The sequence below is a fragment of the Taeniopygia guttata genome, chromosome 2, assembly GCF_048771995.1.
Source record: "Taeniopygia guttata chromosome 2, bTaeGut7.mat, whole genome shotgun sequence".
NCBI lineage: Eukaryota > Metazoa > Chordata > Aves > Passeriformes > Estrildidae > Taeniopygia > Taeniopygia guttata.
In genome coordinates, this window is record NC_133026.1 from 95,919,907 (window position 1) to 95,945,593 (window position 25,687).

Sequence of the window (25,687 nt, forward strand, 5' to 3'; positions counted from 1 at the left end):
GTGTTATACAGATAAATATGTGCAGATTCTGATTTCCAGTCAGGTTGTTGCATTGTGGAAGGTGTTTTGAGCATCTCTGATGCCGAGTCCTTCTGTGGCTTGTGCAGGCTATTACTCACCTGAAATATTAACGTCTTTTTTCAGCTTTTGTTCAAATTACTGTTATTTATTCATTAGAGAATTTTAATGGGTTGATTCAAGCTTACTTTTGACTTCAAATTAGTCATATTGTTCCAATTTCAAACAGCTCCGTAAAAGTGTGGTTTGCCGAAGTGCAAAAATACTTGCAGTTGTCCCAAGAAAAATCCATTAAAAATGTAAGAATGAGGCTTGTTTTGACAAATTTCAACATGAGTCATGAATAGTCAGGATTCTTACACCTTTGAACACGAATTTTCAAGCTGCATAATTTTGATCCCAAAATAATACCTCATGCCATATTATCACAAATAAATTCTCAGACCTTAAGATGTTACTTTTTATAACTAGTCACCGACTTATGAGCTATAGAAACTGTCTTATCTTCTCTTTAGATTTTTTTAATCCCTGAATAATAGAAAAATGTTCAACTGTGGTGTCTGAAAAAAACCAGTTCATTTTGGATACATAACATGGAAAATTCCTGTTTTCTTCTGGTGATAAACCCTGAAGATCCCTGCTTCATCAGTTATTATAGTATCCATGCATAATGGATTCATTGGGAATGAAAAATTTATTCTGAGATTGATTTTGGTGGGAATTTAGGCAATTTCTGATGCAACTGCAATGAGGCCTCCAACTTGGTATTTCTCAGAATGTGAAAGTAAAAAGCACATGGTGTTTTTCATATTCCAAAAGTGAAAATATCCTGTCAGGGGGACAGTAGATGTGCAGAGATTGAATAAAATCATGTCACACTATAGTCACTGATTCCATGTTCTTTGAAAAGTACTACACAGTTTTTATTATTGGCCTGCAACTTTGTGGAAGTAAAGTTGTTTTCTTATTCCTATTTAGCATATTTTGGTTGTTTATCATACCACAACAGATATAATCCAAATTCACTAATTGGCCTTGGACAGCTCAGTGACAGTCACAAATTAGAAGTAATAATAATTTGTAGCTTTTGGGGTTTTTTTCAGCAAACTTTCTTTGCAGTGTTTTGCTTGTAGTGCTACCAAAGTTTTTTCTGTGTTTCTCTATGAATTTAATTTTCAGTTATGTTAATACTGAAACTGAATTTCTGTGTGTGCTTTAGCCAACATGGAAGCATAGTTTGCAGATTCATCTACAAAGCTTACTGAGAAAGTGGAAATGCAGTACATATATCCAAAAAAAAAAAAGCTGTGATAATCCAGACATCCTGGATGAAACTTAATGTCACTCTTAGAGAAAATACAGCTGTCTTGAATCCAATCTATGGCATGCATACTAAAGACAAATGCAATAGGAGAATTTATTTTGAAAATAATGCTCTTCATCAAGAGCACTTTGGAAGATGATGGTCTCTATTATAACCAACAATTTCTCCATTGCAACTGACTCAGATCGAATTTTGAAAAAGGTAATAGAAATTACTCAGGTCATCAAATATCTCATTTTAAAAAAAATTTCAGATATATGCAAGACAGAAATCTATGCCAATTCAGGGAGCATCTGGTACTGCAACTTTTGCTCTAAAAGAAATTTTTTTTAAAATGGAAAAGGGAAGAAGAAGAGAAAAAGATCTAGCTATGCCCATGTACTTTCTGTGTAGCTGTCCATGTACTTTCCAAAAACCCTCTAATTACCTGACCACTCATCTAATTTGTTTTCGCTTTCAGTCCTATGACTAAGAGCAGAAAAATCTCTTTTCTAGTAATTTTCTATACATGCCTCATCAGCATAGGTCAACTGAAAACTTAGAAGAATCATTATGTACATGTGACAGAATAGCCTTCAAAATATAAGCAGCTGGCCTTATTGTTTTGTTGATTTGTTAGTCACAATGTAAAAAAATTATACTCCTCTTTCCCATTCACCCGAGTGAAAATAGATGCCATTCAACATTTGATTGTATTTCCCAGCTAGGAAAGAAAAGATCAAAAGGAAATTTCAGTTCCTAGCATTTGAATACAGGCAAAACTGATCTCTTATTTGGTTCAATCCCACCTGACTTCTGGCAGTGCAAAGCCCTTATATAGAATGGGTATAATTCTGAAAGTTAAATGCAGTAGAGATCTGGAAGTTCTTGTAGTCCTTTTTCTGGCCAAGGCAGCACTGATACCAGCTGTTTGCTCCTGGATGTCTCTGCTAGAGTCAATCTGAAATGATGTAAGAAACAAGGCAGTCACCTTCCTGTGGGATGATCCTCTTCAGTCCAGCACCTCCACTAGGCAATCACCTTACAGATTTGAGTACCCTCTAAACCACGCAAAAAGTGGATTTGATAGCAGAGGTAAGTTTTTTTCAAATGATTTTGTGTAGTATTCTCAGCATGTGGGGTTTCTCTCTTAGTTTGAACACACTAAAAATGAAACCTCAATCAACAGCAAAGCCCTCATGTTTCAAGTATGTCTATTTAAGTCAACTACAAAGGTAGACAATAATTTTGAATTGAAATTAATCCTTTTCCATTTAAAGAATCAAGATTTCTGAGAACAATCCTGTTCAGCTCCTGGTAGATATGTATAAACATGATCTGATCTGAGGAAAATGAAGTGTATTGCCCGTAAAGATAAATATTACAGCTTTAATCTACACTGCAAATTAAGTGTTATTAAAATCAGACTCTAGGGAATGTATTTATTTATTAAGTAATCATAGTAGAACTGTTTTCAGTCAGACTTTATCTTACCTTGCTAGCACCTTTGTCAGTACCAAGTATTTTAACTCCTGGATGACATGTTGCTGAGATTAAATAAACAGTAAAGTTCACATCCATGTAGACAGTATTTTAGCTGCTGCTGTCACCAGATCCATATTTTTTCTTGTCTTCCAAACTGTAAAATTAGGACATTGATGTTAATCTTTAGTGGGTTTTTTTTTTTCTGCACCAGGGTAAGTTTATTGAGAAAGTTGAGTGTTAATCTCATATTTTACTGTACATGGATCTTGTTCTAAATGATTAGCATAAAAAATAATTGGGGTCCTGGTATATTAAATGCTTTTTAAAGTATCTTTTTTTGATGTAATAAAGAAATCTGGCCAACATACAAGAATGATCACTTTGTAGGTAATTAAACTTTTTTCCAATTACAATATGTTTTTTTTTTTGTTTGGATTTATAAATTATTGATTCCCAATAGACATTATTTTTCTAAAAGAGTTAATTTATCTACAGTCCCCCAGACAAATAAACAACTCACTGCAAAATCCATTTCTTCTTCTTCATCTAATCAACAAAAATTTAATAGACTCATTTCTTTTTCTTATGATTTTCATGGTGTCTAATGCTTTGTTATTCATGCTTTTAGATTTAAATATTGATTGTCTGAGCTAAAGTTGTGAAGTGTGTGCCTATAAAAGCATGCAAATTTGTGGACACATATATTCAAAATGAAACTTAAGCTTGCCCTCTGAATTGGCACAGTGAAGTTAAGTAGGTATTGTTAAGTTTTCTGTATAAATCAAAACTGAAGCCCGTTTAATAATTTAAATCATACCACAAAGGCATTGAAAATTGTCAAGATTTATGTATAAAGACCTGTTACTGTTGGACACAGAGACATTCCTGCACCAACTTAAGCAGGTAACTATGCCATTGAGGAATCTGCATTGTGTACTTCAATGAAACCTGACACCAGACTATAGATGTAGAATATATGATTTGCTTTCAAAATTTCCACTGGAAGGAAATAGAAGAAATAAATTAAAATAATGCCATATGACATTATGCTCATGATGGAGATTTCTTAACTAGACTAAATGTAAAATGTTCTTCACATGTCAATCAAATCTGCTGGCATTTACATAAATTTTAATAAAGTATCTTGGGTTAACTTTTACTGTCTTGCAAAACAATGAACGTTTCTGCACTCAATCTGTTCAAAGTTGCTCTACTGGTAATCAACAGAGGTCATGAGTCTGATTCTGCTTTCCCATGTGATTTGTACAATTTTTAAAAATTTGAATACAATGTGAGTATATTTAGTGTGATTCCAATCTGCATACTTTGAATCCTTGAGTGCTGACCCTTAATGAGTAAAGATTTCAAGGAGTATCTAATGGTGACAGCAGTGTCACTAGATCTAGAAACTCACATGGTAACAGACCTCTGACACTACAAGATCAAGATGTTAAAAATGGCTGGGGATGATGGCTTGCTTTTCAAAACAAAAAGAGAAGAACGACATCAGGTATTTGAAAAACATTAAGTATTTTTTTTTTCTCAGTATTTTGACAAGATCTCTGTTTTCTTTTAGAGTAAAGGTGTCTTTATAAAAAAAAATGTCCATGGTGGTTGTACTCTTTCATGTGTGGTAAAGATGTTATTGAATGAATAAGAGACCACAACAAATTTGTCTGAAGTTTTCTTACTGCATTTGTGAAATAGGTGAGAGAGAGCTCCGGCAAACTATACAATGTTATCCATGTTTTCTTTATGCCCCGTGATTGAAACAGTTACTGAAACAGACTGACAAAAAAGAAATAATATTCAGGATATTATGTCAGAAACTTCACAGTTTATGTAGCTACAGGATATTCTTACATGTAGATGCAGTGCTGAAATCCTGAGCCATAATTGCAAAGAACTTGAGAGTTCGTGCTGCCTCTTTTACACATGAATGTATGGGTAAAGAACACTCTAGTTATCCCACAGGAAGATACTTGCAAGCTGGGTGAATCTGAGCCAACAGTTTTCAGAACTGAATTCAAGGGACTTTTTTTTTATCCTCAATGTTCCCACATTATATGAGTCACAAATCCTCCTGCACTAAGCAGACAAAACACTTACTTTCAGAGAAAAATTCTTAACATATTTTCTAAGATACACTGATTATGTAAGAATAGTCAATATCTTTATTCCATCATTCTTAATGAACAGTTTAAAAGTGATCTGTTCTTTCTTACGTACAATGCTTAGGGATGTATGTCTGAAGACTGATTTCAAGTTCAGTATAAAATGTGAGGAGCAGAGATTAAAGTCACTATTAATAGAAGAAGCATTAACATTGGAGATGTCACACAGGAATCTGATCATTGAAGAGATGTTAATTCATGCACTTGCTGACTGGAAGAAAAGGTATTTGAAGCTGCAGGTGTTGAAACTTTACTTTCAAATGGAAGAGTGAGAGAGAGCAGGGCACTGGGACAGTCCATTGGACAGGGCTGTGTGGAGGTGTACCTTATACTTTTCATCCCAGGTGACCACTCAAAACACATTAAACAACTGTGACATTTCGCCAGTTGCCAGTCATGTATCTAACATCAGCAAAGCAGCAGCAGGAATTCCTGCAATCCTTCTTTCTTTTGTTTTAAACTATTAACTTTCACAAAGAAATGTATGCAGAGAAAAGATATGTCTACAGTCATTAGAACATTAAAAGGAAACACAGAATTACTTTAAAGGTGTTGGAAGAAGTATTGGGAAAATCTGTTTTATCTTTACACAATATGCATTGTCTTCTTCTGGTTTGTCTGGTATTTGATTGCCTTTGGCCACTTGAGGTATGGATACATTTATTTACTTCATCCTTCCCAGACCTATCTTTAGGCCTTTGGTTCTTTTCTTCTCTGTTAAAGCCATCAGTACAAAAGTTACTAATCTGTGATGTTTTTTTTTTTAAAGTATGAATAAAATATCAATTTGCAGAAAAAGAGTTTAAGGAATTATTCTGGTCAGGAAATTCAGGTTTTGTCATGTCACCTACATATCCACCTTAACGTTCTTAAGCTGTTGTTTTTCAGCTGTACTTGACTCCATGGAGCATTATAATGAGGGTGTATAAACAGAAAAGCTAAGATAATGTCATCAGACAAATATTGGGTTAAAAATATGATTTCCATTAATATCTTTACATCTAGAATTTAAGAATTCTCAAACCTGAAGGGTATTCCTGTCTTGTTCCCAATCTGGCAAAATAAATTAGTGATAATTTCCATGCAAAATATCTTCCAAGTCCAGGGCTCTGTTTAACTTGACAGATATATTTTAAGCTCCCTGTACAGACACCACGCAAAACTTTCTTCCTATTGCACTCTCATATCTGTGATGATACATTATGTGCCATTACTGCTTGGTTAGAACTTTCTATTGTCATTGCCCATAAAGATAATCCTACCCTTTTTTGTCTTGCCCTTATTGAAAGAATGAAGAATTTCTTTGTCAGCTGCTGTTCAGTGCAATAATTTTCCCATTTCCAGACCATGGTATTAATGCCTCCTACACAACCACAAACTATCCTCTGACTCATGCTGCATTGAGAAATACTGGTAAGTACATCTGGCTTCATGTGCTTCACACATCCTTCCAAAACCTCTTGGCCTTGTTAATAGTTAGCTCTCTAGGCTGCATTGCTTCAAAATGCAGTAGTCCCCAAATTAAGAGTTTTAAAGTTTTCACTGAAATGCAGTTAGAATGTTGATTATTTAAAATTTAACAGAAGCAGAAATGATTGAGCAATTTGTGAAGAGCTTTGTGATGCAGAACTCAATCAGATAAAATTGAATCGGAAATCTTAAAATGGAAAATTAGCAAATTTACAATGCAAATTTAATGTAAAATACAAAATACAATAAACATCATTAGAGAGATCATAAATTGATCTGCTATGTACCATGCCTTTGCTACACATCTAAAAAGAAAGTTGAAAATCTTCAGTAGTGAAAAATTATATGATATATAAGCTATTTAATTAAAGACTGGCCTTTATGGCAGAACAGCATTGTATGTTTATTAAAAACAAATGAAGTTATAATTACCTGGAATATATTTGTCCTATATTTGCCTTTTCAGAATTGTTAATATTAACAAGAATTTCTATGTATTTGGAAGACTATTTATTTTCTCAGGAATTTTATTTCAGTTGGACGTTCAAATAGTGTTAGTTAGACTTTAAAGTTTCCATGCTATGCTCTGAGTAAAATGGGAAAAAAAAAGTTGATATGGTGACTTTTATATCCACAGTGTGAATTATTCAGAGTTGCATAATTCGTTGGGGTTTTTTGTTGGTTTTGGGGGCCTGGGGAATGAGGTCTCCCTTTTATTATTATTTTTTTTTTCTGTTCCTTAATTGGGAATTGTGGGGTTTGGAGTTTTGGAGGTTTTCTTTTAATTTATGGATGAATTGTTGTTTCTGTCAATCAGTGACAATGGACCATTTTCTCAGGGGATATGTTTTGCTAGGAACTCAGAATAAGAATGGAAGTTCATTAATAGAGTATTTAAATGCCAGATGTATCATTAAGTACTCCCAATTTTTAAATAGAGTGATCAACCTCTTCTGTGATAGCAGAGACAGAGCTTTTCTATTCTTGGCTAGTGTGATGATATCCATGCCACTCAGCACTTACTTCTATATTAATGATCTTCTGCCTGCCAAAAGCAGCACGTTGTATAGCTTTTTTTCAAGTCCCTATTCACCTGAAATAACTTGCTTTCTATTTATCTCTGTCTCAATTTAGAATGTGATTCATAGGTCTACAGTGAAAAATTATCAGTCTTTTAAAGCACATGGAAGCAAGAACTAATCCTGAGGGACCTTCATTCTTTGGCTCTTAGATGCTGAGTTCCCCAGAGCCAGAATTATCTCTGTATCTTACACGGTGTCAGCCACATTGTCAGCCCCTAATTAGAAAGCAAGAAGATGGAGACAAGTGAAGATGCCTTTTTTACACTTCTGCTGTGATTATTGACCTCTTAAATGCTGCTTTTCTTACTTTTTATCTTTTATGATGAACTAAAGATTGGATGCCCCTTCATTGTAAAATGCTAAAAGGAAAGAAACCAAGTCAGCCCTGTTGGGAGTACAAGAGATATCTCTTCTTCCTTTCTGAAGGAAAAGCTTAGATCAAAAGCAGGTATAAAACTGTGGAAAACTCAGGCTGGAAGAGACATTCCAAATTCATCTCATCCATCTCTGTCTTCTGAGGCAGGAGAAGCATATGCTTAATGTGTCTGAGAAATTCCCACTTTGGAAATGCATGCATAAAACTCTTGTGAGGTCATACTACAGCACTTAACCAGTCTTACAAGGAGATTTTTTTTCCATTATATCTAATCCAGATATCTCTTGGTTAATAATGACTTTATTAATTATTGTTCTCTGAAAAATAGAGAAAGAAAGTGTCATGTTATCAGCCTTCATCCTTCATTTTTTTTGCCCAGAGCAGTCGTGGATGTTCCATCTCTGGAAATGTTCAATGCCAGGCTGAATGGAGCTCTGAGCAACTTGGTTCAGTGGAATTTGTCTCTGCCCACTGCAAGGGTGTTGGAATTAAACCATTTTTAAGGTCCCTTCCTACCCAAGACATCTATGATTCTATGCTTCTGTGAGACCTCTGCACTAAACAAACACAGTTCTTTCAGCTTTTCTTCTCAGTTCACAATTCTAAATTTAATCAGCTATTGTTCTCATCTGAATTTTCTCCCATTTGTGTAAAAACTTATTTTAATAATACTAATAGTAGGATGTCATATTCCATCTAAGGTCTTACCACATCTAAAGGAAGCAGAAAAATGCCTCCTTTGTCTTGTATGAAACTCTCTCTTGACATACCTGAGAAAATTTCTTTCGGAAACAGACAGTGTGATTATATTTTTGATATTATTTGGCTAGCAGTCAGAGCATCCAGATCCTTTTATCCATCTCTGGATAAAAGGATCTAGATGGGTTTGTTCTTTTTTTGTTTGTTTATTTTTTTCCCTTTTCTTCTTTTTAATTCTTAACATTTTGAACATTTTGTTAGTTACTAAGACTAATGATGCTATTAGGTACTCTTGGTTACTATGCTTGCATTGGAATATGCTATGTTAAGGAAAATAACAGTGCAGTGAGACTAAGGAGGCTTTCCCTGCTGCTTTTTCATATGTACACCAAAGATCAGCCCAGGAGAGATCTGAAGCACATCAGGCACGACTACATGGTGCTAGAGGGGGTGATCAAGAACATAGGCAGCTTAGGTGGTGTCTTCTTGATTCTGCTGAAAAAAGGGAGAGTTCTGGGAAGTGAAGGACAATTCCATGGGCCCGGACTGAGCTGCATGGCTGGTGTCAACAACAAGTTGTCTTTTATCACGGTGGGCTCTTTTATTGATCAAGGAATACTAGAAAAAGTCAGGATCCATGTGAGGACAGAGGAGAAAAGCATCCTTGACAACAGACTGGTGAGGGGAGCTGCAATAGGAAAGTGAGATGACAACCCACATGTGAGCAAGGAAGTGGACTTGGCTGACAAGCAAAAGGTGTGCAATTATATGGACAGGAAACACCTTGAAAACAATAAAACAGGATACAAGGGTGACCATTCCAAGTATGCCTACACAAACAGGGAAATGCTAAGGGAGCACAAATGGAATCTAATGGGTTAAACATTTTGTTTGAGGGCTAGTATTCTGCTACCTCTATAAGCCAAAAATACTTCATCTTCTCAGCTACTCTTCCATAATTTTATGCCATTGCAGCCACCACTTGGGAATTCAATTTAAATAAAGTATGGTATTATCTCTACTATCCAACATAACTGCAATGACACCCAGTAATTAAATCCATATCCAAGAGTTTTGTAACTTTGTTTTTTGTTTCCAACATAGTAAATGTGATGGATGAAATTTTGAGATAATGCAATTTGGAAATCATCACAGGATGGAACTGCATGGGAAAATAGAAAGTGTACGGTGACAGCTTTAAAGTATTCACAATTAAGGAGATAGTTTTGTGTAGGAAAGATGGAATAATATTTTATTTGGGGAAATACAAGTTACAAGTTAATACAAGAAATAGGCAGACAAAAAGCAGAGGATAAAAGGAATTACAGATTCAGTATTTAAACTTCCAAATATTCTAAAGGAAATCACTAACTGGTGATTACTATTTAATGTCTGAAATGTTCATATCTGCAAAAGCTTCTTCAGCTGCATATATTTCTAATGATGAACCTGTCTTTCAGCTGGCTTGTAAGACAGGAATAGAATTTATAACTTAATAAGGACAAAAGAAATGTGATGAAACTTTTTGGTAAAAATACTGATTATATATTGATTTTTTATATTTTTCTACTGGGTACCAAGTTGCATAACAAACTTATTATCATGTGTCCTCAGGCTACACTCCTGTCATATAACACTTTTGGGGCTGGGCAGCTTGGGTTTGTACCCTATCCATTGCCTTGGCACCTGTGGTTTTCACTCTTCCCTTCCCTTCCCTTCCCTTCCCTTCCCTTCCCTTCCCTTCCCTTCCCTTCCCTTCCCTTCCCTTCCCTTCCCTTCCCTTCCCTTCCCTTCCCTTCCCTTCCCTTCCCTTCCCTTCCCTTCCCTTCCCTTCCCTTCCCTTCCCTTCCCTTCCCTTCCCTTCCCTTCCCTTCCCTTCCCTTCCCTTCCCTTCCCTTCCCTTCCCTTCCCTTCCCTTCCCTTCCCTTCCCTTCCCTTCCCTTCCCTTCCCTTCCCTTCCCTTCCCTTCCCTTCCCTTCCCTTCCCTTCCCTTCCCTTCCCTTCCCTTCCCTTCCCTTCCCTTCCCTTCCCTTCCCTTCCCTTCCCTTCCCTTCCCTTCCCTTCCCTTCCCTTCCCTTCCCTTCCCTTCCCTTCCCTTCCCTTCCCTTCCCTTCCCTTCCCTTCCCTTCCCTTCCCTTCCCTTCCCTTCCCTTCCCTTCCCTTCCCTTCCCTTCCCTTCCCTTCCCTTCCCTTCCCTTCCCTTCCCTTCCCTTCCCTTCCCTTCCCTTCCCTTCCCTTCCCTTCCCCTCTCCTGCCTGTTTTCTTTGTGGCTTCAACCCTGCTATCATCTGCCCTGCCTGTTTTGCACCCCTGAAGAGTCTTGTGGCAGGTGTGAGTGAGTAGCTGGGCACAAACGCACACACATAAACACACACACACACACACACACACACACAGACACACAGACACACACACTCACACACTCACACACACACTCAAACACACTCACACACGTGCAGGCTGTGATATGCAGTGTCTCAGCACAGCATTTCTCTCCCTTTTGCCACTGTGAGACAGCACAGGTCATCGACAGTAGGCGAATGCTGAGCACAGCATCCTGTGTTAACTCCTCTGCTCATTGAACTCCTGTTGCTGGTAAAATTCTCTTCATCCTGAACCTGAATGAAATTCCTGGATAGGATGAAAGTCTGGGAATCTGACCACTCATATCTTCAAGACCCTTCTGCAGGTAGATCTTGTCATAGTGCTCTATAACAGATTTAACAGATGATTTTAACAGATGACTTCTTCCCCAGCAACCAAATTCTCATTGCTGGGAGTTCATAACTGTTTATACTTGAAGAGAGAATGATTTTCTCATTCTTATTAAAACAGCACTCTTTCTCCCTCCCTCTCTTTGACTTCTCTCTTTCCTTGCACTCTAGGCAACTGAAGTTCAGCATACAACAGGAAAAAATCAACAAAAATAGAATATATACAAACAAACTGCAATTGGCAGGTGAATTACAATTGTGTGGTCAATGTTTAGCGTATAATGCAGAATTAATAATTTGTACAAAAAGAGTCACCACATTTCTCACAATATAATTTAATATATATTTAAAGGGATGTTTTAAGCATATAGGAGTATAAATACTTTAATTTTAACTTTCATGAGCTGAACAGCTGCTGTTAGTAAAATGCATTTTTCAAACACAACAGTATTTCTAGTTTCTGGTGTAATTGTAGAACTGGTGTCAGTACCTCATTAAAACTGGAAAAAAGAGGCAAACCTGTGTTTTTAGAAACTTTATAAAATCATGTAGTATGTGTGTAGTTTAGAAGGTAAATATAATGCCTTGCTTAGTCTACTTAGGAAGGGTGAAAGGATCACTCAAAATATTTTCTCCTCTGAAAACTGATTTTCTTGGTCAAAAGAAGAGCCCCAGAGAAAGTTTGTCTTCCTAAAATTTTAAGCCTCCTTTTCACACAATTTTTTTTCCATCACTGCTTATTACAAGCAGAGGAAGAAAACTGTATTTGTGTGTGGAGCCTCAGCAAACCGAGTGGAACCTGGGAACCTCCCTCTACTGTAGAGCTGAGTTAACTTTGCAGTTTTGAAAAGTTTGCTAAGGTCTTCAGTTATTTCTGATAGAGAGCATTACTTTTTAAGGGAATGAAAGAATCTCTGCAGAAACAGTATCAGCTAATACTATCGGAGGCCAAAGAACAACAAGAACAACAAACCAAACAAAAACAAAACCCCAAACCAAACAAAAATGAAGTGGACATGAAAAACTGGAGAAAGTCTGAAAATCTCTACTAATGAATGGGGACCAGACTTTCACATGAGTTATTTTGACTTCTAAGTGCTTGTAGCAAGGGCAGGAGAGGATGGGGAGAAATTATACCATTATTTTATTATTATTTCAGAAGATTTTCTCAACTTCAACTATTTCCCTGCTGCAGAATTTTAGTTTAGTTGCTTGATACTTTAAATCTTGGAGAGTTCCTTTACACTCTTCTATTTCTCTATATTCCTGATATTTGCTATCCAAGAAAAAAATTGAAAGAGAATACATTTTAAAAATATGACATCTTGCATTTTTTTTCTCCTTTAAATACCCTATATCAGACAGACATAGGTACAACTGCAAAATATGATGAGATAACATGCTGCCAAAAGAGGTTGGTGGAGGATAACAAGCATATGAGCACTTTCTTGCTAAGAAGAGGCCTCTGAACCTATCCTGAGTGCTGCCACCTCCTCCTGCTTTCTGTTCAGGCAGCAGGATGTGACCATGGGCAGAGCAGACAACAGTGGCAGTGTCTGGCATGAGTAGCAGGAAGACAGAGTCTGTTTTTATCAGACGCAATGATAAATTTTTATTTAACATTTCTGAAGTGTTCACACGTGGCATGTCACCCTGAGCTGTGCGTGTGCAGGGGTGAAGGGGTGTGGGTGTGCTATTTTCCCAGAGAAGAGTTTCTGGGAGCGGGAGGTTTTCATCCCACACATACCAGGCTGAAAGCAAAGAAACTGTGTTTAGTAAGGTGCTAAATAAAGTAAGTGATTGAACAGAGGAGAAGGAGGATGAAAGAACTATGCTGATGCTGCTGTCAAAATAAAATGGGACAATTGCTTAAAACAAAAGCCTGGGATTCTTTAGCGTACCTAGAAGATTTAATTAGAACTACGTAGGCCTGATTTGCCATTGTTTGTTCCTTATATAATCATACAAATTGTTCAAGGTACCATATTGTAATAAAGGGAGATATTTACATTATTCATCAAGAGTGAAAATGCATTAATGTTGCTGCTTATTTTCAAATAAGATATATGTGCAAACAAATAAAGAAACAAACAAACAAAAAAAATCATGATGTCTATGCTTGAAAATGGTCATGATAGAATGCAGAGCAGCAAGAATCTCCAAACTGTTTCTATTTTAATTTGGCTGTTTATGCCTTGTTCTCATTATTAACATAACACTTATTATTTGTATGCATGAAAATTATACAGTTATATCAAGATTTCCACATGGAAAATCTTCACTGAATTTGAAAGGCAATCTTAGCTTTGTAATGTTCTTGTTATAGTGTATTACAATGTTGTAATATTATATATTATCAAGCAATTGGGATATATTGTTTGGCAAATATAACACAGGAGTTAACTAATACATTTTAAGACAGAAGATATTTTCATCTGTTTGGTGGAAATGTTTTATCTCTTTGCTCCCAGTTGACCATATGTGTACTGTACAATTTTCGAGCAAATATATGGCAAATCAGCAGCAGGGAAGAAGGCTGGTTGTTATAAGGTCCTGTCATTTGGGTCAGGGGGGAGTGCTCTGAAAGGTAGGAGGTAGCATCATTATACACAAAATTCCCTATTAAGCATGTTTACATAGGAGGATCACCTGGAGTTCAGGGTGGCACTGTAATGAAACAATTCAGACAGCAAGGATGTATCCAGGAGAAGATGGGGAGATGTCAACTCTCCTGAGGGAATGTGGGTAGCAGTAGGTCTTGCTCATAGTGGAAATCCAGAGCAAAGACTGCACAATGAAGTGCAAGATTTCTTTGGCAAGAATATGTGGTTTATTGTAAAGCAGGCTGTCGCTGGAAGTTAGTGGTCTGAGGAAAGGATCTGACTTCTGAGAATACGGTGTTCCATGGAGAGGATGGGTTTCGATCACTTTTTCGTTTACCCCTCTTCCCTAGCAAATCTGAATGAATCTGCAGATCTGTATCTGCAAGGTATATAAAAAAATTTACCCAATTAAATGTAGTGAATTTTGAGGGACTGCACTTCAAGGAACCTATTTTGTAAGTGTAAAGCCCCATCATAGCAGTTATTCAGTCTAATTTAAATAATACTTAGACTTCCATAGGTAAATTCTTGCTGGAATTTGCATGAGAACTTAAATTATTATCCAGCCTTTGCAGTCAACTTCAGTAATAGAAATTTGGTTGTCTTTAGCAAGCTGTGTAAAGAGTTAATTAGTTTCACTGTGTTATACCTTCTGTTTGGTTTACTGATTTTAACTCTCTTCTGTCCTTGCCTGTCATTAATTTTCAGTCTCCTTGATTGCAGTCTACATGGATCTTCAAGTTCTTCATTAATTATTTTAGGTAAACTCATTAGGCAGTGTTCCTTCTGTCTTTCTACATTTCAATGTTTTAATCATATTTCAGGTCTCCAAAGGCAGAGGGAATGTAATTTTATGTGCTGTATTCCATTGATAAAAAATTGCAGGCTAGACTTTTTCACTCTCTGTTTCACAGAGACTGAGAGGCTCTCTGAAGTTACAGATTCCCACAATGGAGGCTCCATCCTCCCAACGCGAAACACTTATTCCTAGATAGCCTACTTACTTTCCAGTTGTTGCCACAGAGAGAAACAAACACATTAAGAATATATTGTAGTGACTTTTTTTATTTAAAAACATCTAATTTTAAAAAAAATCTAATTGAAGAACTTGAAAGATTGATCCTTTTACAGCCTAAGAACAACAGTGTGATCATTACTCTTTTCCAACATTAAGGTCTTCAGCAAGATGACAGTGCTCATCCTAGCTTATGGGATACAGGCATTATAAAGCTGACTTTAGAAATCAAGTGGCTCTGAATATCAGAGAAATTGACAATCTTTCTACTGCAGACTTTTAAACATGTATTTCCTTAAGTAGTAAACAGTAAATTATATTGATAAAAACAATATCTAAAAGGGATTTCAGTCAAAATTATTTAAGATATATCTCTGGTTTCTATGTGGTTGAAGTCTTGAATTTGTCTGGAAGTCTTTCATACCACAGACAGACTATACAGATTTTTCCCAAGTACAGTGTATGAATGGACAAGATTTTTTTTCAAAATTTAGGTGGTGTGAGTTTTGTGAATGGGAGAATTGCAGCTCTTAGGCTGGAATGTCTTTAACATAATTTACTAAAGCATGTCCTGAGGGTCACATCAAACCATTTTCTTATTATAACTAGTGTGAAAGAAGAACAAGATTATGCCAAGTTTAATTAGATTGGCCCCATAATTTATGCTGCTGAATATTTCCTGAAACTCTTAATAGAACATTCATGTACTCAAAGTTTATAGAAATAGCCTTCTTGCAATGTCATCACAGACTCAGAGTTCCATAAAGACTGTTTTGTCCAAACGTGCACAAAAATACAGTCATAGGTATGAATTATATTTTTCAGCATTTCAAATGATTTCAATGTCATTCTGCTGTAAGTCAATTTCATTAATATTTGCTGTACTGGAATTGTGGAAACTAAACTTCCCTTGAATTAATTATAAGCAGGTTTTTGCTAGGTCTTGTGTTTTCAACAGATGCTTTTGAAGTGTCAGAGAAACAAAATAATCCCATGTTTACCTGGCTGGGAGGAAACATTGCTTTTAATTGCCCTGATAAAATTGGAGATTCAGTGCAGCGAGTGATTGGGAAAGGATTAAAGCAGATTGGGTAGATATTGTCATTCTGTGCAACTCATCAGGAAAGCAAAGCTTTGGTTCAGATTTCAAAGAATGCACACCAGTGCATTGTTTTGACCAGGAAAACTCCAGGATTGTCTTTTGAAACATTACAGCCTCTGACTTTGTGGTATACTTCCATGTAGCTGCTGGAAGAAACAAAAACTATATGATAAATTTTACTGTGGCTGGTAAGCAAAGGAAAAAAAATGGTAAATGTTTTCAAACAAGGCCTTCTGAGGCATTAGCACTTTTATACAAATAAAATGACTCTTCAGTAACAAGTGAGGATTTATTTAAATACCACATTCCAATTAGCAGCATGTAAAAGATAGCAAAGTTAACAATAAATTTATTTTCTCAAAAATAAGCTGGGTTTAAGCTTGTCTGATCTCATTGCAGGACTTTAGACCTATTTGTCTTTTTAGAAACTGATTTGATATTAACAATCACAGAATCATGGAATTATTTAGACTGGAAAAGACCTCCAGGATCATCAAGCCCAAACTTGGACTGGACATCTTGTGAACTGAATCATTCCTGTTGTTTCTCGAACACTTCCTGGGACAATGACTTCATTACCTGGCTGGGCAGACTGTTTCTATGCCTGACCACCTTTTTCTCATGTCCAACAAGAACATGCCCTGGTGAAGCTTCAAGGAGTCTCTTGTCCTGTCACTGGATGCCTCGGAAAAGAGACCAACCTCCACCTGGCTACAACCTTTTCAGGTTATTGTAGAGTGGTAAGGTCTCCTCTGATCCTCCTTTTCTTCAGGCTAAACAACCCCACCTCCTTCAGCTGCTCCTCATATGACTTACAAGAAGGAGATGCTTTGGAAGTGGACAGAGTGCCTGAGTTTGCAGGAAGAGGTGGGCATTCTCCTAAAGAAGGCCAAAGAGAAGTCCCCATCCGCACATCATATTGCAGGGCCTTGGGGATGAGACCTGTCCTCCAACAAAGGCAAAGAACACACCCACATTAGTATTTGTCATGTAGAAATTTCTAAACTGTGCTCTACCTTTTTCAGATAAGGGAGAGCTTTTCCTCATGGAGAGCTGAGAAGCTCTCTAGGTTTTGCTGTCACTATTATCACAGTTTGCTTATAATGGGACCTATGTGTCCCAACACATAGACAATTTGAAATTTCTCAAATTGTAAGTTAAATTCCACCTATACTTCTATTTTCTATCATGACCCAAAAAAAAAAAAAAAAAAAAAGACTTGGTTTTGCTTCTTCTCTGTAAAATGCATTTTGAAGACCTAATCCTTGCACCAACCCAGGCCTCCCTCTGTTGAAGCATTCAGTACAGCTTTCATTGCTCTCTCCTTGTTCCTGGTGATACATGAGTGTTTGGCAGTGCTGTAGCATGGTCTAAAACTCCAGAATATATTTAAACTGTGATATGGTTAATTGAAAAAAGGAGAATATGCTTGGAAAAAACCCATGATAACCTGCTTTACTTCAAATACTTGACCACAAAAATCTATGAAAATGAGCAGAATGTGATAAAAATACAGGAAACAGGGCAAAAAGTCCTCACCTCTGACAGTTTTAAACATTCAAATTTAAAAATCCTGATTATATTGATATAATCAAGCACGTGTTGATTGTGGAGCAATAGAAATATGTCCTTCTTACTCCTAAGTGCAGTGCATCTAACACCAAAATGAAAACATATAGTTGGAAAAAAATACTGTAACCTTCAGAATGACCAGTTCTACCTATAAAAAATATTTCTTCTCCAAAATAAGAGAGTTTAGTTTCCATGCTTCTTTTGCTCTTGAAACAAATTCAGTTTATGATTTTAGTCCTAGCAATGGCAGCATAGTTGTGGCTGTTTCTTGGAGAAAAAAATATGAAAACATTGAAGAATACAAAGTACAGTATGATTCAGAATGTATCCCTTTTAATCCCTCACCCTGTGTCATTAAGTGCATTTTGTTGAGTTTTCATTAATCTCAATGAAATTGAAATATCAAGGCTTTCCTATTATTTCTCTTCAGCATTTGGAGCTTTTTCATAACACACAATTAATATTTCTGGTGTGATATATAAAAACACTAAGTGGAGAGAAATAACAGGCCAGGCATCAGCTCCCACTGCACCCTGTGGCACAGACAGTGAAGTCTCTCACAAACTCATGAGTAACTTACGCTATGTGATCCAACAGTTGTGGCTAGAATAAACAAACTGCTGCCAGAAACTTACTGCACTATTTTTTTTTGGTATGTTCTACCAGTTCAGTCATGTCATTTTCATTGGCTTAGCATTACAGCCACGCTCCGGCTCAGATTTTCTACCAAACTCTTCCAACGCTTTAAGCCTGTTGGTGTGATTCTGTATGGGTGAGATTCTTCTCGCCTTGCCCAGTTCGAGAGTTATTTTGAAATACTGAGTCTAGAAGGTGGGAGGAGAGGAGGAGAGCCGCTGTTTAGGTTTTAAGTTGAGAGAGCAAGAGAAAAGATAAGAACCCCTTTTTTTTTTTTTTTTTTTTTAAACTGTTGCTGAGAGGACCTCAAGAACTTTTGAAAAGCAGGAATCTTAGGTAAAAAGCTGTATTAAGAGCACAGGATTATTTTCAGAAGAAGTAACAGTCCAAAAATTGCTGATTCTGAGAGGTGGTATGGTAGAAAGAAGCATCTTGCTTCATGTCTATGAATGAGAGATGAATGAATTTTTGCAAAGAAAACAGCACGGAATTCTTGTTCCATGAAAAAAGGGAGAGAGGAAGGAATTCAAGCCTCATGAAAGCAGGTCTTGTAATTGTATCAGTAAAATTCAGCAAGCTGCATTTAATGTTTTTGAATGCTAGCAAAAATTAAACCATGAGATTAATTCAGTATCACTAAGTATATCCACCCTATTCTACTAAATTTCGTGACTGTTGTTTTCCAGAAACAGGTTAAATCGGTCTTCTGCAAATACTTTTTGACCTCAAAACCTGGAACATTTAAAGCAATGTATTTTTAAAGCAGTGTAGTTCTTGTTGGACCAGTCTTACAGAAACAGCCGAATATTACATATTTATACAATGTGTTCAAGAGATTCTGGATTAATTTCTGATGTATTCTTCACCATATCTCTCCTGCTAAAAATTCTTAATTTGGAGATGAGTCATGACACCAGATTCCACATCTGAACCCATTTTCTGTGCTTTTCTTACTACGCTTTTTTCTTTGAGACAGTCTTTGAAGAAAGGAAGCCGACTTGCGATCCACATACTGTTTGGGTAGATGGTTTGGAAAGAACGGGACATGTCATATGAAAAGACTGAAAAATTAGCAGGGCTGAAAAAGAAGTACTTATTCCCTCTTGAAGATTTTCAGAAATGTAACAATTTTTTTATCACTTTAGCAAAAAGCAGGGTAGCAAGTTCTTTTAGGCAAAGTAAGTCAGAAACATGTCTTTGTGTGGTCCCACTACATCTGAAACATGGATTAGTGGTTGCATTTATGTGCATGTTTAGGGGGGTCAGAGTTACAGTGCAGTTTGTACTAGGTCTTCCACTAGCTTTGTTGCCCTCCTCTGGATACATTCAAATATCTCCACCTACTTCTAAATTTGTGGGGCCCAGAACTGCACACAGTGCTCAGGGTGAGATCACACCATGGCTGAATACAGTAAGATAATCTTCATTAGCATCCAGATGAAAAGCAGGGAAGTACTTGCACTGTTGCAGGGGTTTATCATACATTCCTTGAGAGCTGGAAGGAGACAACAGCATTTCTAGGCCATGGGAAACAGACAGATAATAACAACTGCAGTAAAGGGGTGAGGAGAACCAGGATAGGAGTAAAATTATCTTCCTTCTTCCTTAATGAAGTCATTCAGCATGAACACTAGGTATCAAATTATCTCTGTGGGTCTCTACTCAACCAACCACCATACTGTGGGCTTAAATGCATTCATGCTGGATTTCTGCCTTTCAGCTATGGGTTAAACTATTTCAGTGATACCCAGTTAGGATACCATACGTGCCAGTCCAACAAGGCACATGACAAAATACATGAAGTTGTTGACAGAGCAGTTTGAATCTCTTGTTAAAACAACTCTCTGGCCCATCAGTGCTTCCTCCTCAAAACCAAAGTTGGTGCACTGACGGTTGAAAAGTGTCCCACAAAAAAAAATTCCCAAACTTGCAGAGAAATACTAATACTTGACAGAAATTGTACTGATGCCGAAAATATACTTAATAACCTCCTGTCAGCATAACACCTTTGTTGAGAACATGAGAACTAAGGAGACACATGACAAGTCTCTGACATGTTTCTGCAAAATCTTGACTGAGATGTTAAAGTCAGTAATTACAAAAGGTTTTGTGTAGTTAAAGAAAACAAATGCCTAAGGGAGGTTTTGCTCACTTCAAATGAGAAAAGGCACATGGGCTTTCACTTGTTGTTATTTAAAAGAAAAAGAATCTAATGATTTTTCTCATTCATATTTAACTGACAGCCGATAATCTCAGCTCTCAAACTCATTAACTCCGAGATTATTATCATGACCTGATAAAACCAAAGGTGAAACTTCAGAAAAAGAAAAATTAAGTCTGGAGCAGTTACAACGAAGGTTGGGGATGCTGCCAAAATCCGCAACTCTATCCAGATTCACCCATCCTTGATGAAAATCAAATAAAATATTTAATTTTTTTCCCCTTGTTACTTATAGGATGGGTTGTTTTGTATTTCTGTAAGTACTCACTGACATAGACAATGGCTTTGTGTGGTGTGTAGCATAATAGCTGGTAAAAAAAAGACATTATCATTTTTCCTGAATTTGGAGGTAGGTATATGAACCATCCTGTCATTTAAAGTACACAGGAGCTGAAAACATTCTGGCAGTAGAGTGATTTCATGCGTGGTTATAACACAAAAGGTGCTGGTTTGTATTATCAGGCAGCCTTCTCTATAGTGTCACATACCTTCTCAGAAGCTTACACATACCAGTGTAAGTTTCTGAGAGAATTTACTTTCTTTTTTCTTTACAGTAAAATAGCAGTGGATTCAAGGATAAGACTCTTCTGTAATCAGTATTTTTTGTTATCCTTTCCAATGGACACATTAAGACTCAAGAGGCATACCAGAGCAAGTCTCATGTGGGATTCAGAACAGCCAGATAAGAAGATGTGCACCTTTTTGATACCGGAGAGGAAAGCCATCTGGTGATGGCTCAGCAGCTGGTTAGCTGGGATTACTGTCATTAGTGACACTGATTGCTTCCCTTTGCCTGTGAACTAAGCACATAAGTTGTCCACCCCAATGGAAGAACTTTGGGGCAGCTGTGCTGTAGAGTGAGCAGAACGTTAAAGAGGGAGCACACCTGAACACAGATTTTAGCTCCCATTCACCAATGAAGAGCTGAGAACTTAAGCTATGGATTACTTGTGTGACTTTGATAATATTACCTCTGTTCTTTTCTCCAATGCTTTTCTCCTAAAAAATAAGTATTACCTCACCACAGACTTGAGCACTATAAGAATAAATTGGCTTATACCTTTAAGCCATTTTCTTGTCTGTCTCTACCTTTAGTTATTACGGGTTGTGATTTAGTTTCATTTGACAATATGACTCCATTCCAGAGAAATCAATGTGCTTCAAGCAAAGTTACTATAAGTTTAACTTTTCCAGCCTAGGTTGCAGTTTTTAAAGAAAGCCTTTTTACTTAGGCTAGAACAAATGGGGCAGGTTTCCTGACATCCATCATCAAGGCAGGTACAATACTAGGTGATTAAAAAAGGGAGATGATAACATGAGAAATTTTTGTGAATTTTTTTTTTTTTTGTTAAAAGCAGAACAGATTTGTTTTTGAATTGGAGCAGAAAATAACGGATACCATTGCATGCAATACTGAACAGAAAATCTCTTGAGCATTGAGATGATCTTCCTGTTAATCTGCAAAATAATTTGCTGCCCATGGAAATATTGAATGATTGTTTGGTATCTCCAATGGGACAACCTTTACAATCACAGAACCACAGGGTCAGGTCGGAGGAGAACACAGTGGGTCATGTGGTTCAACCTCCCTGCTCAAGCAGGGTCATTCTGGAGCACATGGCACAGGATTGTGATCAGATAGTTCTTGAATATCTCCGGTGAGGGAGACTCCACAGCCTCTCTGAGCAATCTGTCCCAGTGCTTGAGCACACACAGAGTAAAGTTCTTCCTCACGTTTAGGTGGATCTTCCTAAAGATCCACCTAAATGTTTCAGTTTCTGCCCACAGCCTCTTGCTTTATTGCTTAGCACCACTGAGAAAAGCCTGGATTCATTAATCTTCTGGGCACCCTCCCTTCAGATACTTACGGACATACAGGTTGGACTTGATGACCTCAAAGGTTCTTCCAAACCTAGCTGATTCTGTGATTCCGTGACATTGATGATGTCTCTTCTCAGTCATCTCTCCTTGAGGCCAAACAGACCCAGCTCCCTCAGCCTTTCCTCATAAAAGAGACTCTCCAGCCCTTTGATCTCCTTTGTCGCCCTGTGCTGGACCCACACCAGGAGCTCCATGTCTCTCTTGCACTGAGGAGCCCCAAACTGGACACAGCACTCCAAATGTGGCCTCACTAGGGCTGAGTAGAGGGCCAGGATCACCTCCCTTGACTTACTGGAATGCTCTTCCTAATGCACCCCAGGATCCCATTGGCCCTCTTGGCCAAAAGGGCACACTGCTGGCTCATGGACAGCTTGTTGTCCACCAGGACCCCCACATCCTTCTCTGCAGAGCTGCTTTCCAGCAGATCAGCCCCAGCCTGTACTGGTGTGTTAGGTTATTTCTCTCCAGATGCAGGACCCTGCATTTGCACTCACTGAATTTTGGACAGTTGTCTGCCCATCTCTCCAACCCATCGAGGTCCTTCTGAAGGGCAGCTTTCAGACAGCCCTCTGGAGTATTGGCCACTCCTCACAGCTTGGTGTTAGCCAAGAACGTTAATTTAAGTAGACTGAGAACTTTTATTAGCCATATATTGAGTAACTTATGTATGGACTGCTTTCTCACTGGGGAGGGAAGGAGATAGAAAAGGATTATACAAAGCATAGCTATTTTTTTTCATACTACTGTGCTCTGTTCACTTACCTTTGGTCATCCCAGTCACAACTTTGTTAAGAGCTGGATCAGCTTAACAAAGGCTTTCTAGAAATGAGGAAATTGCTATGAAGTCTGAATATTGAGCATGAGTTGTCATGGACTAATGTCTTTATATAATCATTGATTTTTCAGCTTAGTTTGTCATAAAAAGTTCATGCTGATTTATAATTTTACAAATTACCGATTGTGTTTATTCCAATCATATTTTTAGCAGCTTGGGATCACAATTGGCTTATTACCTACCTAGCTGAAAGGATTTCTGCTGCTGTTTCAGTGTTAGATTTCCTACTGATCTTCTGCATCACCACTGCTTATCACAAAAAAGTGAGTAACAAATCAATTTACATAATCTACTGAAGCAGGTACGGATGGATGTGTTAACAGCTCATCCTACTATCCTCCTCAGAACAACAACAAAAAAAAGGTATCTGTAAAAAATTGAATTTTCTCACCAGAATTTTCAACTTGAAAAAACCTATCAGTTCTACAGCCTATGAAAAAGTGACATTTTATTGCTTTTTTCCCTTTTTTTCACATTGGGAAAACAAATGGCTTACTCACGTTCCTTTGTCAGCTAAATGCTTACTGTGGTATTAGCTGAAACAACATGTTAGGGGTGATTTGCCAGGAATAACATCAGGTGAAGCATTGATATTCCTATTTTGAGCAGAGAGAACAGGTGATATCTTGAAGATTTCTACATCTGCTAGCATTTTATGTCCTCTGATTTTATGTTCCAGTTTAATAGTTTAAACCATTATCTAAGTTTGCTGTATTCCCTGCCAAATATCTCTAGTGGTCTCATCAAGAACCTCTCTTCTTTCAAAGGTAAAAAATAGTGAGCAGAAAATGTATTCCTTCTCCTACCACAATATATGAGGCTGCTGGAATTTTGAACAACATATTAGTATTTCTCCAAACCAAAGGGCCTTTTCAGGCTTTTATGACATAGCATTAATCTCATGCATGTTGCAGCTTGCAAGTCTACCTGGATTTTTATTGTATTTATTGATTTCAGTGGGAAAGTAAGCAGTATCAGCATTACATTGGAATTAGATATTTTAGACTATACTATCATGTATGATGCAGTTTCCTCCACTATGTTTCTGACTAAATGTATGTCTTCAGAAAGAAGGATCACAGAGGCTTTATCAAAAGTTTTGTACTCTACTCAGATCTGGGTAAGGTCACCTGTTAAGATGAAGCATACTCATGGTTTGTAGTGTATATTTAGTAAGATCTTTCCTTTCTGTGTCTACTCTTTATATCCCCTGAATCTTATAGTTTAATTTGAAATTATATAGACAGGAAAATTTGAAGGTTTTAAAATATGGTTTCTAATATTTGTTATTTTTTGATGAATATCCTTTAATGCTTTGCAGATACATTTAAAGACTACTCTGTTCCATGTTATTAACAAATTATCTCTTTTGGTTTTATAGCCTTTTTATTATTTATGTCATTATAATGTCTTTTTTCCTCAAGGCATCACTTGTAAAACTGAGGCAAAAAATTATATTCTGTGATCCTGTTTGTCTTATCTGTTTTTTCCAGTTCAGCTTCACTACAATTCTTTAGGATAGATGCTTTGCTTTTTTTTTTTTTTTTGTGCATTGTAGTAATCTGTGTTTTGGAACACTGAGTCATTTTTTTCCCCCTTAAAAATCCTATTCAAGCCCTGAAGTTTAGAAGTTGAAAGACAGGAGCCAGTTTTACTGCTTCTGTCTTGTCTCTTCACACCCTTAATGGGGGGTGTGTTTCACAATGGATGTGAGACTCTGGCTTTCCACCTATCTCCTCTCAGATCTCACTCCCGTATGATCCAGTGACAAGCTCCACTAAGATGTCCTTATAAAGCCAATTTCTCTAATTCTGACAGTTGGGTCACTGTTTGTGCCAGGATGAAGCTCTTCCTAGAGTGGTCATAGGTTAGGGACCAGTCTTTTGCTTTAGAAACTGCCTTTCCTCCATACCAGTTCACCCAGGCACTGTAATATTAAGTTGTCATAATGAAATGACTAATTCTTAGCATAGTCAATAGCTTCAGTAAAATTCATGTTTTAAGATCGATGTAGGAGAGACTGTATCAGTATCTGAAGAGTGTGTGTGAGGGGAAGGGGGCATTTCACTGGTGCTTTATCAGGGGCCAGATGTTAGACAGCTGGAAAACATATTGAAGCTGCAATTTCCTTTTTTCATAGGACTTGTATCTGAAATGTATTCACAGAAAACAAGAAGACAAACCCCTGTTTTTATTGATGGTTTGATACTTCCCAAAGCCAAATCAGCATCTGAAGAAAAAATTTTCTGCTTTTTCAAAGTGGTAGCTGCTTTGAGAAAAGTCCTTCAACTTTTTATTTTTTTTATATTTTTTCCTTCCTTTTAATGTTCTTTTAGCCTCCTAACAGTTATGGAAGATCCAATTTTCATAGCATACACAGCAAAGAAAGAAGAGGAGAAGAATCATCACTCAGGAAGACAGAGGAGATTTATGTCAACTGCAAAAACGTCTCACACAAACACAAGAAAAGACCATTAGATTCTTTCTCAAGAATGAAGTAA

The 25,687-nt window shown here is 37.1% G+C and overlaps 1 protein-coding gene across 1 annotated transcript; it reads left to right on the plus strand.

The window, feature by feature from the left end:
* The first annotated feature begins 1,094 nt into the window (after window positions 1-1,094).
* On the plus strand, window positions 1,095-25,687 carry LOC115493568 (CD226 antigen-like). The gene is given in 6 exon segments (XM_072924292.1): window positions 1,095-1,311; window positions 1,314-1,480; window positions 15,866-16,002; window positions 16,005-16,279; window positions 23,303-23,467; window positions 25,523-25,687. Coding segments are annotated over 6 exon segments (978 nt in total). The 5' UTR covers window positions 1,095-1,242.